The 19,129-nt window shown below is 39.4% G+C and overlaps 1 protein-coding gene across 6 annotated transcripts in view; it reads left to right on the top strand.

Annotated features, from left to right (window-relative positions):
* ANAPC1 (anaphase promoting complex subunit 1) overlaps positions 1-19,129 on the top strand; it is a 119,679-nt gene that overhangs the window by 26,845 nt on the left and 73,705 nt on the right. For all 6 annotated transcript variants that reach the window (XM_077959001.1, XM_077958999.1, XM_028832303.2 and 3 more), the window contains 7 exons: positions 1,655-1,750; positions 3,492-3,582; positions 3,696-3,761; positions 10,037-10,171; positions 13,091-13,231; positions 13,756-13,816; positions 17,019-17,206. In XM_077959001.1, the coding sequence (XP_077815127.1) occupies positions 1,655-1,750; positions 3,492-3,582; positions 3,696-3,761; positions 10,037-10,171; positions 13,091-13,231; positions 13,756-13,816; positions 17,019-17,206 (778 nt within the window). The remainder of the gene's footprint in view (positions 1-1,654; positions 1,751-3,491; positions 3,583-3,695; positions 3,762-10,036; positions 10,172-13,090; positions 13,232-13,755; positions 13,817-17,018; positions 17,207-19,129) is intronic.

Raw genomic sequence — 19,129 nt, 5'->3', positions numbered from 1 at the left:
CCCCCGACCCCCAATATTTTCTTACTTGACCACAATACAAGTTTTATATCCAGTCAAATTGACAAGGTCTTTTATATACTCTAATGTTGAGTCCATTTTATATTTTAAGACTTTTAATGTGAAATAGTAGGCAAATGGACTATACTCAAGGGAAAGCACTGAAAATGCAGATGAGAGGAAATGATTGATGGAACAAGTAACCAGAAAGGTGCACAAGTGGTGAGATTAGGCTTGGGATAAAGAAGTGAAGGTTGATCAGATACGTAAGGCAGGAGGTTGAGCTCAAAGCTTAGAGCCTCGTTTTATCTGAAATATAAGGCAAATGCATCCTCTTAGAGAGAATGGAATGGGGGATAGGTAGTCTGAAGAAAGTAAAGATGTGGATACAATGTTGAAGTAGTCTCTGGTTTGTTTCTCATATATAAAATAAAAGTATCCTACAATTAAAAATCGTTTTTCTTTAAACTTATTTGTAAGTTGAATATATTATAGATTCTTATTTATTAGATTTATGGGTCTTCTGTAGCACTTTATTTATTTATTTTTTGAGACGGAGTTTCACTCTTGTTGCCCAGGCTGGAGCGCAATGGCACGATCTCGGCTCAACACAACCCTCCCAGGTTCAAGTGATTCTTCTGCCTCAGCCTCCCGAGTAGCTGGGATTACAGGCACGTGCCACCACGCCTGGCTAATTTTGTATTTTTAGTAGAGACGGGGTTTCTCCATGTTGGTCAGACTGGTCTCGGACTCCTGACCTCAGGTGATCCACCCACCTTGGCCTCCCAAAGTGCTGGGATTACAGGTGTGAGCCACCACACCTGGCCTTCTATAGCACTTTAGAAGGAAAGGTTTGGGAATTAGAGACATGATTTCAAAAAGAGATGTGAATGAGGCCTAATCTGAGAAGGAGAGAGGGGTAGATAGGAGAAATAGCATTATGAAAGATCTGACCCTTTGAGGGATAGGAATTCAAGTTTGCATGCATTACTTTACAAGTAGTAGCTTAGTTTGCATTACTTTACAGGTAGCTAGCTTACATTGCATGTAATTTAAAAGTTCATCAGTAATTGTTAAATTTATTGTAGATTTCCCCAACAAAGCTGTCTAATGAGCTCATAGTCAAAGAACTGAAAGGATCTTAGAACACGATTAGAACATAATCAAAGAACTGAAAAGATCATGAAGTTTAATTCTTAGAAATGTTTGTGTCTTCAAGATTATTGCTTGATCTAAGTAGTTTTTAGATTTCTTGCAGAATATTTTCAAAGACGTTTTTTTTTTTTTTTTTTTGAGATGGAGTCTTGCTCTGTCGCCCAGGCTGAAGTGCAGTGGCGTGATCTCGGCTCACTGCAAGCCCTGCCTCGTGGGTTCACACCATTCTCCTGCCTCAGTCTCTAGAGTAGCTGGGACCACAGGCGCCCGCCACCATGCCTTGCTAATTTATTTTGTATTTTTAGTAGAGACGGGGTTTCACCGTGTTAGCCAGTACAGTCTGGATCTCCCGACCTCGTGATCCCCCCGCCTCGGCCTCCCAAAGTGCTGGGGTTACAGGCATGAGCCACCATGCCTGGCCTCAAAGACTTCTAGTAGTTAGTTACTGTGGTAGATTCTTGGACCAGTGCTGACAGTTATTTTATTAATGTATCTATTATAGAGAGAAAAATTCACAAGCCTCAAAAGTGTTTATTACATCTGACCTATGTGGACAAAAGTTCCTGTGCTTTTTAGTGGAGTCCCAGCTCCAGTTACGGTAAGTGTATGTGTTTCCCATTGTTTCTGTGTAAATAACTCAGCACTCCTTTTTCTTTTTCTTTTCTTTCCTTTTTTTTGGCTAAGTAGTTTTATTTAGAAATAATTTACATGTCATAAAATTAACATGTTTTGACTGTACAAATAAATGATTTTTAGTAAATTACAGTGTTACACAACCATCACCACAACCCCAATTTTACAAGATTTATATCACCATACAAAGATTTTCCTTGTGCTTGTTTGCAGTCAGTCTTGTTCGCATTTCCAGCGTCAGGCAACCATGCGAGGCTTCTGCCTTTATAGATTAGTTTTTTCTGGACATTTATATATATATAATGTATGTACACACAGTGTATGTAGCTTTTTGTGTTTAGCTTTCACTTAGCATGATGTTTTTAGGATCCACCATTTAGTAACATGTACCATTTTGTTTTTGTTTTTTTTTTTTGTTTGTTTGAGACGGAGTCTCGCTCTGTCGCCCAGGCTGGAGTGCAGTGGCCGGATCTCAGCTCACTGCAAGCTCCACCTCCTGGGTTTACGCCATTCTCCTGCCTCAGCCTCCCGAGTAGCTGGGAGTACAGGCGCCCGCCACCTCACCCGGCTAGTTTTTTGTATTTTGAGTAGAGACGGGGTTTCACCGTGTTAGCCAGGATGGTCTCGATCTCCTGACCTCGTGATCCGCCCGTCTCGGCCTCCCAAAGTGCTGGGGTTACAGGCTTGAGTCACTGCGCCCGGCCACATGTACCATTATTTCATACCTATTGCTATGTAATAGTCCATTGTATAGATCTACCATGTTTTGTTTATCTGTTCATCAGTTGATGGACTTTTGGTTTATTTCCACCTCTTGACTACTGAGAATTATGATAGTATGAACAGATGAGCAAAAGTCTTGAGCAAAAATGTGGACATACGTGATTTTATTTTTCTTGAGTAAATACCTAGGGTTGGGTTGTTGGGTTGAATGGTAAATTCATGTTTAACTTTTTAAGAAATCACCAAACTGTTTTCCAAATAGCCTGTATCATTTTATATTCCCACCAGCAAAATATGAAGGTTGATATCTCTTTATCCTTGACAGGATTGGATAGCATCACACTCTTTGATTGTAGCCATTTTCTAGTGGTTGTAGAGTGGCTTTCATTTGCTTTTCTCTAATGCATTCTGATGTTGATCATCTCATAAAGTTATTAGCCATTCATTTATCTTCTTAGGTAAAATATCTATTCAGATCTTTTGCCCATTTATTTACCTTCATATTTTGAAATATGATAGATCACAGCAAGTTACAAAATAGTAAACAAGTCCTGTATACCTTGCATTCTTTTTCCCTCATAGGTAACCTCTTATATAACTATATAATACATTATCATAACCAGGAAGTAGATGATCTACACACTTTATTTCAAATTTCATCAATTTGACTGTGCTCATTTATGTGTATATATGGTTCTATGCAGTTTTTTCACGTGTAGATGTGTGTAAATACCACCACCATCAAGATACAAAACATCTTTGTCTCTCTTACGTTAACTCCTTATAGTCACATACGCCATTACCCACCGACCCTGGCAACCACTAATTCTCTATGTTGATAATTTGACATTTGTGAATGTTACATAAATGGGCTCATACAGTATATAAAATTTTGATATTGTCTTTTTCTGTTCAGCATAATACTTTTAATACTCATACAGGTTGTTGCATGTATCAAGTTTCTTTTTTATTTCATTATTTAGCTGTGTAAAGTTTCAAGAGAGTAATGATAAAACCCAGCTCATCTTTGGTTCAGTGACCAACATACCAGCAAAGGATGCAGCACCAGTGGAGGTAATGTAGGCACATTTGAGAAGTTGAAAATTATTATGCCTCAGATTTTTTCAGTCAAAAAATCTGTTAATTTGCTCAGATTGGGAAATAAATTTTTTGTCTTTTTTTTTTAGAAAATAGACACCATGCTGGTCTTGGAAGGCAGTGGAAACCTGGTGCTATACACAGGAGTGGTTCGGGTAAGCCAAAAATAGCACTCCATGCATTTAGTAGGGCTTCAGACTGCCTCTATGAATATTATTTTTTTTTTTTTTGAGACGGAGTCCGCCCAGGCTGCAGTGCGGTGGCGGCATCTCAGCTCACTGCAGGCTCCGCCTCCCGGGTTCACGCCATTCTCCTGCCTCAGCCTCCCAAGTAGCTGGGACTACAGGGGCCTGCCACAACACCCGGCTAATTTTTTGTATTTTTTAGTAGAGACGGGGTTTCACCGTGTTAGCCAGGATGGTCTCAATCTCCTGACCTCGTGATCTGCCTGCCTCGGCCTCCCAAAGTGCTGGGATTACAGGCGTGAGCCACCGCGCCCGGCCTCTATGAATATTTTGAATGTTACTTTAGATTGATATTTTAAATTTGTTGTATTCCTGCCTGCACAATTTGGCAGAAGATTTTTGTTAATAATTCTCAGTGCAGCTTCCCATTCAGGTGGGTCCTAATTTGGAGGGTTATGGCTTACTGCTGTTAAATGCGTTGGCACTCTAAACCTGTCACAGATGGGAAACTTTTTTTTTTTAAAGTTAAACTAGTTTTGAAATTGAAGCATGGGTACCTTTGGTAAGTACTAAAGTTCTGGTAAAGTTTCATTATATTAAATGTATATGTTGGCTGTATTTTTTTAACATTTGTGAAATATACACAGAGAATGTACATTTTACAAATTTAAATTATGAAATTTAAATACACACATGCAATTTGAATAGTAATGAAGTGAATATTCATATACCCAGTATGCTGGTTGAGAAATAGAATATTGCCAGTATCCTTATTTTTATTATGTTCTTTTCTGATTGCGTCCCATCTTCCCCTGCCCTCGAGATAGAAGAATCCTGATTTTGTGATAAATCAGTTGTTCATATTACTAGTTTTTACAGTTATGTATGTATCACTAAAAGATGCATTATTTAGTTTTCCTTGTTTTTGAATTTTTATATAGAAAAGATACCGTGTATTCTCCTCTGATGTACTTATTTTGCTCGACATTATGTTTGTTTTAGATTTGTCTGTTGATGCGTAGTGTTGTTTACTCATTCAGTGTTATGTATATATTTAATAGTGTTCCATCGTGCCTCGTTTTGTGCTTTGCTTTATTGTACTTCACAGATACTGCATATTGTTTTTACAGAATGAAGGTTTCTGGCAACTTTGTGTTGAACAAGTCTGTTGGTCCCAGTTTTCCAGCAGCATGTGCTCATTTTGTGTCTCTGTTTCATATTTTGATAATTCTTGTAATATTTCAAACCTTTTTGTTATTAGCTTATCTGTTATGATGATCTGTGATCAATGGTCTTTGATGTTACTATTGGAATTGTTTTGGGGCACCATGACCTGTACCCATATAAGATGAGGAACTTAATTGATAAATGTTTTGTGTGGTCTGCCTGATCATTTGACCCCTTTCCTGTCTCTGTCCCTCTCCTCCTGTCTCCCTATATCCTGAGACAAAACAATATTGCAGTTAGACTAATTGGCCGGGTGCGGAGGCTCACGCCTGTAATCCCAGCACTTTGGGAGGCCGAGGCGGGTGGATCACGAGGTCAGGAGATTGAGACCATCCTGGCTAACACGGTAAAACACCGTCTCTATTAAAAAATACAAAAAATTAGCTGGGCATGGTGACGGGTGCCTGTAGTCCCAGCTACTTGGGAGGCTGAGGCAAGAGAATGACCTGAACCCGGGAGGTGGAGGTTGCAATGAGCTGAGATCGTGCCACTGCACTCCAGCCTGGGCGACAGAGCCAGACTCTGTCTCAAAAAAAAAAAAAAAAAAAGAAATTAGACTAGTTAGTAACCTTGTAATGGCCTCTTAAGTTTTCAAATGAAGGGAAGAATCACAAGTTTCTCACTTTAAATAAAAAAACTAGAAATGATTAAGCTTAGTGAGGAAGGCATGTTGAAAGCTGAGATAGGTTGAGAGCCAGACCACTTGTGAATGAGAGCCAACTTGTTCATGCAAAAGAGAAGCTCTTGAAGGAAATTAAAAGCGCTATTTCAGTGAACATGGCAACTGATAAAGCGAAGCAGCCTTTTCACCGATATGAAGAAAGTTTTAGTGTCTGGACAGAAGATCAAACAAACCGTAACATTCCCTTATGCTGAAGTTGAATCCACAGCAAGACCCTAACTCTCTTCAATTCTGTGATGGCCGAGAAAGGTGAAGAAGATGCAGACGAAAAGTTGTAAGCTAACAGAGATTGATTCTTGAGGTTTAAGGAAAAAAGCCCTCCCCATAACACAGAAGTGCAAGGTGAAGCAGCATGTGCTGATGTAGAAGCTGCTAAGATAATTGACGCAGGTGGCTACACTAAACAGATTTTCAGTGTGGATGCAACAGCTTTCTTTTGGAAGAAGATGTCATCTAGGACTTTCATAACCTGAGAGAAGTTAGTCCCTGGCTTCAAAGGACAGTCTTACCCTCTTGTTAGGGGCTAATGCAGCTGGTGACTTTAAGTTGAAGCCAGTGCTCATGTACCATTCCAAAAATCTTAGGGCCCTTAAGAATTAGGCCAAGTCTGCTCTGCCTGGGCTCTATAAATGGAGCAACAAAGACTGGATGGCACGACTGTTTATAGCATGGTTTACTGAATATGTTAAGCCCACTATTGAGACTATTGCTCAGAAAAAAGATTCCTTTCAAAATATTACTGCGCATTGATAGTGCATCTGGTCATCTAAGATCTCTGAGGGAGATGTACAGGAGATGAATGTTGTTTTCATGCCTGCTGACACATCTGTTCTGCAGCCTGTGAAGGAGTAATTTTGACTTTCAAGTCTTACTATGAAATACATTATTTAACTAGAACTGCCATAGATAGTGATTCCTTTAAGGGATCTGGCAAAGTCCATTGAAAACCTTCTGAGCCGGGTTCCGTGGCTCACGCCTGTAATCCCAGCACTTTGGGAGGCCGAGGGAGGCGGATCACAAGGTCAGGAAATTGAGACCATCCTGGCTAACAGTGAAACCCTGTCTCTACTGAAAATACAAAAAATTAGCCGGGGATAGTGGTGGGAGCCTATATATAGTCCCAGCTACTCGGCGAGGCTGAGGTAGGAGAATGGCGTGAACCCAGGAGGCGGAGCTTGCGGTGAGCCAAGATCGCACCACTCCAGCCTGGGTGACAGAGCGAGACTCCGTCTCAAAAAAAAAAAAAAAAAAAAAAAAAAAAAAACAACCTTCTGGAAAGGATTCACCTTTCTAGATGCCATTAAGAATCTTCATGATTCATGGGAGGAGGACAAAATATCAACATAAACAGGAATTTGGAAGAAGTTGGTTCCCACCCTCATGGATGACTTTGAGGGGCTCAAAACTTCAGTGGAGAAAGTCACTGCAGATGTGGTGGAAATAGCAAGATAATTAGAATTAGAAGTAGAGCCTTAAAATGTGACTAAACTGCCAAAATCTTATGATTAAACCTGAACAGAATTGCCACACTTGAACAGAATTGCCAGAATCTTATGATCAAACTTGAAGAGTTGCTTCTTCTGGATGAGCAAAGAAAATGGGAATATACAGAAAACAAATATTAAATGGCAGATTTAAATCCCACTAGGCCACTAATTAAATACAATGGTTTAACACAAATAACAGAGACTAGCAGAAGGGATTAGAAAATACAGCCCAATATATGTTGGCTATAAGAAGCTTTCTTCAAATATAATGACATAGGTAAGTTAAAGGATGGAAAAAAGATATATTATGCAAACAATAATCAAAAGATAGCTGGAGTCACTATAAAGTGGGAAAAAAAATTGACCAGGAACAAAGAGAGACTTTAGTTAAAGGGCCAAATCACCAAGAAGGCACCCTTGAATATTTTATAAATGTCAGTTCATTCCATTTGGTTGATAATGTTGTTCATGTCCTCTCCATCCTTGGCAATTTCTTTTCTTTTTTTTTGATACAGTGTCTCGCTCTGTCACTCACGCTGGAGTGCAGTGGTCAGATCACAGCTTACTGCACCCATGACCTTGTGACTCATGCAGTCCTCCCACCTCAGCCTCCCAAAGTGCTGGGATATTACAGACATGGGCCACCGCACCCAGCCTGGCAAACTTTTTATGTAGGAGTTCAGACAAGTATCTTAGCCTCTATGGGCCACACGCAGTCTCTGTTACATATTTGTCTTTTTTTTTTTTTTTTTCCTTAACCATTTAAGTACGTAAAACCTATTCTTAGCTCACAGACTGTACAAAAACAGGATACAAGCCAGATTTGGTCATGGAACATAGTTTGCTGACCAAGGATCTAAATAGATGCAGAGATATCATTTGATGAAATCAAATATCTGTGATAAAAAAAATTCTCAGCAAACTAGAAATAGAAGGGGACTTCCTCAAATAGATGAGGGACATTCAAAATTTTCACTGTGCCTCCTGGTGAGGAGGAAGGGAGGGCCATGACTTTTTTTCTTGGTGTTTGCAAAGAGTAGGGCAGGTATAGTGAAAAGTTTCTGTCCTGATTGGACACTCTTTTCCCAACACTTTGGCTGGAAAGAGTAAGAGTTTCTTAGGGCCTGTTTTGTCTGTGAACATTGGAATGTCTGTGTTGCAGACACTTTGGAAGCCTGAGGCGTGGTTATGTAAGGAGTCAAAAAAACCAAAAACCTAGGGAATTCATCATTAGGTCATTCCTGGGTCTCAGGTTACTAGCCAGTTGGTCTTCTTTTCTTTACTTTTTCAGAATCTTCTGTTAGTTGCATTATAAATTTTATTCAGTTTTTTTTTTCTTTTTGATGATTAATGAGGGAAATAGCATGGTATGTGCTTATCCCATCTTCTCATAAATTAGAGGTTTGAGGTAGCTTTTAAAAAATTATGCATAACTAGTTCTCACTGTTATTTTTGTTTTTTAAGCCTAAGGATTTTATTGGTGCAACTCCTATTATTTTGTTAGCTTTTGAGTAGTGTAGTAACATGAATATATATATTGTTAAGATCTCATTTTAGTTCTGAGCATCTCCTTTTTAGTCTTATCACGTTTTCAGCCTGTACAGATGTGAATTTCTGTTTTTCCTAAGTACCCTACAGATAGCCAAAATAAGGAGTGGTTAGCATGAATTGTCAACTCATTCTTTTTTTTTTTTTGAGACGGAGTTTCGCTCTTGTTGCCCAGGCTGGAGTGCAATGGCACAGTCTCGTCTCACTGCAACCTCCGCCTCCTGGGTTGAAGCAGTTCTCGTGCCTCAGCCTCCCAAGTAGCTGGGACTACAGGTGTATGCCACCATGCCCAGCTAATTTTTGTATTTTTAGTAGAGATGGGATTTCACCATGTTGGCCAGGCTGGTCTTGGACTCCTGACCTCAGGCGATCCACCTACCTCAGCCTCCCAAAGTGCTGGGATTACAGGCATGAGCCATCGTGCCCTGCTGACTCATTTTTTTTAAGATCAAAGAATTTATTCTAATTTATATAGAGTATTTTTGAGGAAGAAATAATTGAGAGTTTATTATTGAAGGCAGATTGTGTGCTGGAGAGCAATTTGAATAGGTTGGATTTAATTTCGTGAGCATTATCTGACCTTATTTTCTAAGCTCCTGGGGGATAATTGGTGCTCTTTCTCTCAAGATTTGAGACTTCTAAGATTGTTGCCTATAGTCTCTGAAAGCTTAGTGTTCTTACTGTCTTTATGACCAAAAGGTAGAAGAGTGCATAGTGTACAGATTTTTATAGAATGTGTTGACTATATTAACATTCCTCTCCTTGCCTGCAAAAAAAAGTCTTCAGTAGTGAAGAGAAGGAATCCAACCAAGAGAAATTATACCAAGTTGTGGGAGACCTAGGTGGGCAGATCGCTTCAGCCCAGAAGTTCAAGACCAGCCTGCATAACATGGTGAAACCCTGTCTCTACCAAAAAATACAAAATTAACCAAGTGTAGTGACATGTGCCTGTAGTTCCAGCTACTCTGGAGGCTGAGGGGGGAGGATCACTTGAGCCTGGTAGGTTGAGGCTGCAGTGAGCTGAGATCATGCCACTGTACTCCAGCCAGGGTGAAAGAGTGAGATCTTGTCTCAAAAAAAACAAAAACAAAAACAAAAACCCAAAATTATACCAAAATATTTGCAGTTGGATGGTGGAATTGGATAGATTATTGACATTTGAATTGTTTCTTTGTTGTGTTTGGTGAGCATAAACTTAGAAATATCAAAAGAAATATATGTTTACGTTCCTTAACATTTTATTTAAGGATATGATGCATTAAAAGCAATATTTTTTTTCCGCATGTTTTTATTGCTTAAAGGTGGGAAAGGTTTTTATTCCTGGACTGCCAGCTCCTTCTCTGACGATGTCCAACACAATGCCTCGGCCCAGTACTCCACTTGACGGCGTTAGTACTCCAAAGCCTCTTAGTAAACTCCTTGGATCATTGGATGAGGTAAGAAATGGACTAGGTGTTGTCAGAAAGTTAACATTTTTTTAAAGAAGTTTGGTCAAATATTAGTTCTTTCCATGGTTAACTTAATTTTAGTTAGTACTTGGAGAATAAATGTTTTCAAACAGGAGTGATTCAGTTAACATACATTGACCTCCCTCGTGATGTGTGTGATACTTTTTGAAGGTGCTGGAGAGATGGAAATGATACATTCTTTTCCATCTAGGGATCTCACAATTGTGTGGAGTTGATGTACTGTCTGCATAAGAAATTAGAATTTAAGAAAGACTCATGACTTACGAATGAGGAAAAGAGAGTACCATCGTTGATTGACTGATGGGAAGATAACATCCAATGGGAGGACATGGCAAAATCAAAGCCTCATCTCTGAGGCTGTCAGTCTTGGTTTGGACCTTGGGGATGAGTAGGATATCTGTAGGTAGAAAGGAACATTCAGGGCAAGGAGGAATCACACAGGCACAGGCAGGAAGGCCAGATAATGTGGAACATTTTTTAGTGGATATTTGTATCTTCATCTCCTAATCATTAGTTAAGGACTCAATAAATCTGTAGAATAAATACTTATAAAAGTACAAGTAGGGTGCGGCAGGATAGAGTTTGGATAACAATACTCTTTTTTGAGCATTTTCTATGTGCTAGGCATTGTTCCCAGTGCTTTATTAGTATTAACTATTTCCTTAGAACAGCTTTATTGAGAAGATACTACTATGAATCTTTTTTTTTTTTTTTTTTTACAAATGAGAGGTTACAGATGAAATAAACCTAATAAGTGGTAAAACTGGGATTTATACTCTTACTAATGTGCTCTTAAAGGAAGAAAGGATGAAAAGGTGGTTTTATTCTGAATGCAATTGCCAGGGCCTTGCAGGATTTTGAGAAAGGAGTTGCGAGGTTTTGGATCTGTGTTGTAGATAGGTGTATTTTGGGATTAAAGATAAGGAGACCAGTTAGCCTCCAAGTGAGGTTGTCTGTGTCAGTGTAGGAAGTATGAAGAGGGTCTGAATATGTGTGGAAAGGAGGGAATAACATGAGATGCCTTGAGACGTAGAAATGAGTTTGACAGCTGATTGGTTTTGTGCTCCTGGGCTGGGGAAAGGTGATGTCACATGAGGCTCCGAATTCTCTGAATGACCTGGGAAGGTACCTGGATTTACCAAGTTAGGAAGCCTGGAGAAAAGTGGTGTGTATTTAAAGAACATGTGAGTGTGGATGTTTAGGGACCGTTCAAAGGGAAGGTTATTGTTATCAATTGTATTCGATAATGTCTGTGTCTTCATTATATTTTTAAACATGTGCAACATTGAATTTTTTCCTTCACACCAGCACATTTGTAGAACACTCAAAGGGGAACTGGAGAAGTGTCAGAGTGTTTTGTGTGATTCGGAAGAATTTCTTTTATAATGGAAAATGATTTCCAACTTTTTTAGAATTCTATAAGCCTAGTAACAATTAGTGCCTTTTTGATAGGTGTAAGGTCATGGAAGTAATAGTCTAACACATTGGCTGATGGCTTTTCCACTTCTCTGGAAGATTTTGCTAGTAGACTTAGAGCCAGGACCAGTGGAGCTGAATTTTTCCTGGTGACTTTTAGAGTAGAATCTGGAATAGAATAAATACATCTTAGTCTTGATTGTCAGTGTTGACAAGATATTCACTTAGAGATATATAAATTGAATTAAAGGAACCAAAAAAGGATCAGTGGTCATGACTGGAGATTAAGATTGGAAGCATCTGCATGTAGATAGTAACTAAGATTATTTAAATTTTTTGTTTGCATATCTGCAGTAAAGCAAATACATACTGTTCCTGTATTTTTGAGTAAATAATTGCCTATAAGGGAAATGCCACGAAATGCTGGTCTCATTTGTTTGCTTTTTCATTATTGTCCTTTCTTCCTGGGCTCTTAGTGCCTCAGCTGCCTCAAATCACAGTTTAGTTTTTTTTTTTTTTTTGAGATGGAGTCTTGCTCTGTTGCCCAGGCTGGAGTACAGTGGTGCAGTCTCACCGCACTGCAGCCTCCACCTCCTGGGTTCGAGCAATTCTGCCTCAGCCTCCCATATAGCTGGGACTACAGGCGCCTGCCACTATGCCTGGCTAAATTTTGTATTTTCAGTAGAGATGGGGTTTCACCATCTTGGCCAGGCTGGTCTTGAACTCCTGACCTCAAGTGATCCGCCCGCCTCGGCCTCCCAAAGTGCTGGGATTATAGGCGTGAGCCACCGTGCCTGGCCCACAGTTTAGTCTTTAGCCCTGTAAGGTTGCTAACGGTGCTGCTGGCTTCTCTCCCTCTTAGCTATGACTTTCCTTGCATATTGTCAGCCTTTCCATATATTCCTCTTACCACCAAAATTTGCAGATGGCCAGAGCAGGAAAAGCAAGGTTCCCCAAGAACGCTGGCCCCCTTCCCTGCAGTTGCTTTCTTCAGATGAAAATGTTGGCCCCCTTCCCTGCAGTTGCCTTCTCTCCTAGATCTTGGTCCCTCAGAGAGTCCAGGTTGCTTCCACAGTTTTCCCACAGCCATCAATTAGATGTTTTCCTTTTACCTACCTTTTCTAGTTGTTTTCTGTGAGGACCTTGGTTTGCTGGTACTTCATTGTATCTGGAACCAAATTTTTTAAAGAGCCAGGGTCTTGCTATGTCACCCAGGCTGGAGGGCAGTGGCTATTCACAGGCTCACTACAGCCTCAAATTCCTAGGCTCAAGTGATTCTTCTGCCTCAGTCTTCGCAGTAGCTGGGACTCTACAGGTGCGCACCAGCGTGCTTGGCTTGGAGCAGAATGTTTTTAAATCATTACATCTTATTGTTTGTTAGACCATGTGCAAAAAAGAAAGAGTTAAGTTTCCTTGTCCTTAATTTCTCAGAAAACAATTCATTTGTGTTATGTTTATGACTTTTTACAGGTTGTTCTGTTGTCACCAGTTCCAGAACTGAGGGATTCTTCAAAACTTCATGATTCTCTCTATAATGAGGATTGTACTTTCCAACAACTTGGAACTTACATTCATTCTATCAGAGATCCTGTCCATAACAGAGTCACCCTAGTAAGTATAAACATTTGGTAGCTTTCCAAGAGGTGGGCTGGCATTTCAAATTTGACAGAATAGAAAATTTTATCTGAAAAATGACAACAAACATTTCTCATGATTTAAAAAAAATCTATTGTGTCATTTTTTGGCACTATTTTACTTTTTACTATACAATAATTCTGCTTGTTTTCTACAGTTTCTGTATTTTTAAAAACAGTGAAAATGAAAGCTTGTTGAGTCAGTTGAGTTGTATATTGATATGATTTTTTGTCTTTTCATTAAAAGTAAATGTCCTTTTGATGATGGTGACTCACTGTATAAAGATTAGACACTTTTTATTAAAACAAGCATTTTGGAAAGCATTTTGCAAATAATTACGTTTAAAGTTTCTGAAATTTGGAAGTGTTCATTTCTGTTTGAAATTGTTTTTCATTTATTTTATTGCTTTGATAGGTGAAGTCTTGTACCAGCTATTTTTAAGACATTCAAAGACTTAGAATGCACAGATTTTATTTACTTTCTGATTTGTTTCCATCTAGGAACTGAGTAACGGCTCCATGGTTAGGATCACTATTCCTGAAATTGCCACCTCTGAGTTAGGTACGATTGAGAAGTTTCATTTCTAAGACATGAAGTAATTGTGATTTACATTAATAATTGGGGTTTTAAACATTATTTTGCCATTTTTGAAGCCGCTGGATCAAGTTCTTAGCTTTGTAGAGGAGCTTTAAAGAGCTAGGGAGTGCTTTGTGATGTCTACTCTATGTGTGCTCTAAGGCTGGAGTACAGGTGAAGGATGTGCTGGTTCTGTTCCTCTGAGATTCTTCTGTTGAGGAATATAATGCAGTGTAATAATATATGGACATGCCGACTGGGCATGGTGGCTCACACCTGTGATCCCAACACTTTGTGAGACTGAGGCAGGCGAATTACTTGAGGTTGGTAGTTCGAGACTAGCCTGGCCAACATGGTGAAACCCTGTCCCTATTAAAAATACAAAAATTAGCTGGGTGTGGTGGCGCACTTCTGTAATCCCAGCTACTCGAGAGTCTGAGGCAGGAGAATCGCTTGAACCCGGAATGCCGTGGTTGCAGTGAGCCGAGATCGTGCCCCTGCACTCCAGCCTGGGTGATAGAGTGAAACTCTGTCTCAAAAAAAAAAATACATATATATATATATATATATATATATATATATATATGTATATACACACACACACATATGGACATGCCTCTTGCAAGAACATCTGGGAAACAAAGCCTAAGCAACTAGGATATTTCTTGGCATATTTAATTTTTTTTTTTTTCTGTAATGTATTAGTGATATTTTTAATCTTAAATGTCTCAGTTTTCAGATAAGTTGTGAAATTAGCATAATTGCCTTAATTGAATAAAACTTAGTATTATTGTCAAAATACAATCAGAATTATCTTAGTAAATATTGGATTCTCCTTGAATTATTCCTGAAATGCAGTTTCAAAATGCTAGAGGAGAGTATTTTTGAACATAGAATAGTAAACAAAATATTAGAATTCAAGGGATTTGCCAACAAACGTAGGTTAAGAAAAGAATGCCTGTATGATATAAGGAACTTCATGACATCTGTTGGTTTCAAAATCTAACTGTCAAAGCAGGACATTGGCAGACTGTAGACTAGAATGACTTTTTCATTTTAGGAATTTTCACTGGGTGGTAAATGGTATTCCAAGTTGATATAGAGAGTCCTTGCCTTCTAAAAGGTATTTTGTAATCACAAGGCCAGGTACCTATAAGTATTATCAGCCTAAGCAAAATGTATAAAAACAGATAATCATGGAGGAAATTAAATAAATAAAAACAAAAAAATTTACCCCTTTATAGCCAAATAAGCCCCATAGCTTATGTACATACGTTTATGTGTTTTACCTACAAAGGGTTCTCACACACTCATGCAGCATTGGATTTACACTTATTTTGGATTCAGCTATGACATACTTGGTTATTTGGTATTTTAATATTATTTGCTTCCAATCTGTGCTGTGTGAGTGTGCACATTGCAAACTGATGGGACAGAGGATGTGTTGCTGAGGATGGGCCCAGTGGCATGACAGTGGAAAGGGAAAAAGGAATTCTGGAAGAGAGGATATGTGAGTACAAAAACATTGCAGTTTGGGATTATTTACTACTAAAAGTAGATTTGGGTCTCTTCACAGTGGTAGCCCTGGCCACTCTGAGGGGCTCATTGTTTGCCAGTGTAGTGCTATAATTGACGTGGAGCCATTGAGAATGGTATAAAGCCAGGTGGGCTCGTGCTTGTAATCCCTCCCCTTTGGAAGGCTGAGGTGAGGGGATTGCTTGAGTCCAGGCGTTTGAGACTAGCCTGGACAACATAGACTCTGTCTCTACAAAAAGAAAAATAAAATTAGCCAGGCCTGTATCTGTAGTCCTTGCTACTTGGGAGGCTTGACCTGGTGGACCACTTGAGCCCAGGAGTTGGAGGTTACAGTGAGCTATGATTGCACCACTGCACTCCAGCCTGAGGACAGAGGAAGACCCCGTTTCCCTTTACCAAAAACAGAATGGTGTAAATTATGTGGTATTAACTCTTAACCCTTTTAAGGCAGAGAGCATGTGAAACATTTTAGAAACTGAACAATGTCAGAAATGAAAGTTATAAAGCTTTGGTTCATAGGCATGTTTACTTATTTAGAACATCATGTAATGCTAGCTAAGCATTGCTATTTGTGGATGCATATATTGAATATTATGTATTTACTGAAGTATTTAAGCAGTATTTATATAAATGTATAAACATAGAAGTTGTATGTTTTTCATAGTGACTTTTTTTTTTTTTTTTTGGAGACAGTTTCACTCTAGTCACCCAGGCTGAAGTGCAATGGCGTGATCTTGGCTCACTGCAACCTCCACCTCTCGGGTTCAAGCGATTCTCCTGCCTCAGCCTTCCAAAAAGCTAGATTTCAGGTGCCCGCCACAATGCCCAACTGATTTTTGTTATTTTTAGTAGAAACAGGGTTTCACCATGTTGGTCAGGCTGGTCTCGAACTCCTGACCTCAGGTGATCCACCCGCCTCGACCTCGCAAAAGTGCTTGGATTACAGGCATGAGTCACCGCGCCTGGCGCATAGTGACTAATTTGTCACCTGAGCTAGAACATCTTTAGAGTGAAAGGGGGAGCAGTTAGTAATTGCTGAGGCAATGGATGTAAATCAGTACTGTCTCTGGCAAACTGGGCTATTTGGTCACTTTATTTCTGATTCAAAATTAATGATGGAAAAGCTGTCCTCGGCTGGGCACAGTGGCTCACACCTGTAATCCCAGTGCTTTGGGAGGCCAAGGCAGGCGGATCACGAGGTCAGGAGTTCGAGACCAGCCTGGCCAACATGGTGAAACCCCGTCTCTACTAAAAATACAAAAAATTAGCCTGGCGCAGTGGCAGACACCTGTAATCCCAGCTACTTGGTGGCTGAGGCAGGAGAATTGCTTGAGCCCAAGAGGCAGAGGTTGCAGTGAGCCGAGACCGCATCACAGCACTCCAGCCTGGGCAACAGACAAGACTCCATCTCAAAAAAAAAGAAAAAAAAAAGCTGTCTTGAGACCTCTTTCAAGCCTTGTTGAATTCAATAGTTGGTTTTGGTTTCAGATGATTGGTTAGGTAATGTTTGCATCTCATTGGCTCTTTAGTGACAGTTTGCTTTTCATAATAATTGGCCTTTACATAGTAGAAATTTAAAAACTTGATTATTGAAAGGGAAAAGAAATGCATGCAGAGTAAGAATACTAAAATTAATCTTTGCTTTTAATAGTACAAACATGTTTGCAAGCAATTAAGTGTATCCTGCCAAAAGAAATAGCAGTTCAGATGCTTGTCAAGTGGTACAATGTCCACAGTGCTCCAGGAGGACCCAGTTATCACTCAGAGTGGAACTTATTTGTGACTTGTCTCATGAACATGATGGGTTATAACACAGACCGCTTAGCATGGACTAGAAATGTAAGTAAATACAATTGTTTTCTTTATGAGTTATTCTGTTAATGTAATGGTTGCATTACATTGGTAATTGGTAATGTAACATTGGCATACCATATTCAAAATAATAGAATAATATTAAGGTTTATTGTATCTATATATTGTAAATCAAATCTCATTTAATATTTAATATTAACGTTTTACTAGTAATTATAATTACTGAGCTTTAGAATGTTAAAGCATATATGACTATTTATTTCACCTTTGTAAAATGACTGCAAGTTATGCTAGGATTAGTGATAGTCTTGGTTTTATTGATGAAGAAACTGGATCACAAAGAAATCACAGTTTTGTGATTTTTAAAAAAACTATGACTAGACTGCATCTTCTGACTCCTTGTTTAACGTTGTTTTCTGAAGACAAAATTGTCTTTTTACACACATGTTGTTTGGGATGTGAGGAGGAAGGTTTGATTTGAGGGGGATTTAAAGTACTTTAGCCTGAGTATCTACTCTGTCAATGGTATAAAGCCTTATCTCTCACCCTCTTCCCCCAGAAACATCCTTACAGGCCCTTATTAGATTATTTACAAAATCAGCAGAGTGGTGTCTTCAGTATTGGTGATCTCTTTCTAGCTCTGGAGATCCCTCGCAGGACGACCTTGCCTGGGTCACTCTGGAAAAAATCATTCTAGATTGTAATTACCCTTTTTCCAGGTAACTCAGCTGTTCCATTCTATACATTTTAGCCTTGTACAGCAAATCCATTTTTAAAACTTGCTTTTGTCTCAATTATGGAAGGAAAATGTGGAAAATGGAGGAATTAAGAAAATAATTATACTACTCAGAGATAACCATTCTAAACATTTTTGAAGTTACCTTCTATATACAAATATCAATGAAAATTTCCCATCTCATTAAAAAATTTTTCTAAAAAACCTCCATCATTTCATCATAGTGTAGTTTTGTCATAATTAACCCATAGCTAATAATTGTACCTTGTGAATCTTTTGTTTTCCTTATTGTGAGTAATTTATAAACATCCTTTTTCACGAATCTTTTTTTTTTTTTGAGATGGAGTCTCGCTCAGTCGCCCAGGCTGGAGTGCAGTGGCGCAATCTCGGCTCCCTGCAAGCTCCGCCTCCTGGGTTCATGCCATTCTCCTGCCTCAGCCTCCCGAGTAGCTGGGACTACAGGCGCCCGCTGCCACACCTGGCTAATTTTTTGTACTTTTAGTAGAGATGGGATTTCACCTTGTTAACCAGGATGGTCTCAATCTTCTAACCTTGTGATCTGCCCACCTTGGCCTCCCAAAGTGCTGGGATTACAGGCGTGAGCCACCACACCTGGCCTTCTTTTTCATGACTCTTTAACCACATCTCTAGTTACTTCCCAAGAACTGAATATTAAAAGAGAGACTGTTGGGTCAAGTAATGTTTGGAAAGGGGTTCCCAGGTGACATTCTTACCAGCATCATTTACAAGTGCCATTTCCCCATAGTGTTTATTTGTGGTGTGGTGAACCTTTGCTAGCTTACTGAGAAATTTTATCTTATTTCTGTATAAGTGAATGGGAATTTTTTTTCAAAATTTCATCAGTTATTTATAGTTCTTATTTTTTGATTTGTATTTCATGTCCTTTGTCTATGCTCCAGTCTCTTCTCAGTCCAGTGGCCAAAGTAATCCTGTTTGATGAAGTCAGGTTACGTTAGTCGCGTGTCTGCGCAGGATCCCCCAGTGACTTCCCATGCCACTCAGAGTAAAGGCCATAGGCTTACAAGATGCCATGTGACCTAGCCCTTGCTTACCTTCCTGGTCTCATTTTTTAATGCTTTGCACACGTCATCCCAGCCACATTGGCCTCAGCTCTGTTCCCTGAGCACTGCCAGCATGTTTCTGCCTCTGAGTGTTTGCACTTGCTGTTACCTCTGTGGAGAATGCTTCCCCGC

This window comes from Macaca mulatta, chromosome 13 (assembly GCF_049350105.2).
Source record: "Macaca mulatta isolate MMU2019108-1 chromosome 13, T2T-MMU8v2.0, whole genome shotgun sequence".
Lineage (NCBI taxonomy): Eukaryota > Metazoa > Chordata > Mammalia > Primates > Cercopithecidae > Macaca > Macaca mulatta.
Note: the sequence above shows the minus strand (reverse complement) of the source record. Positions and strands in the feature narration are given on the sequence as shown.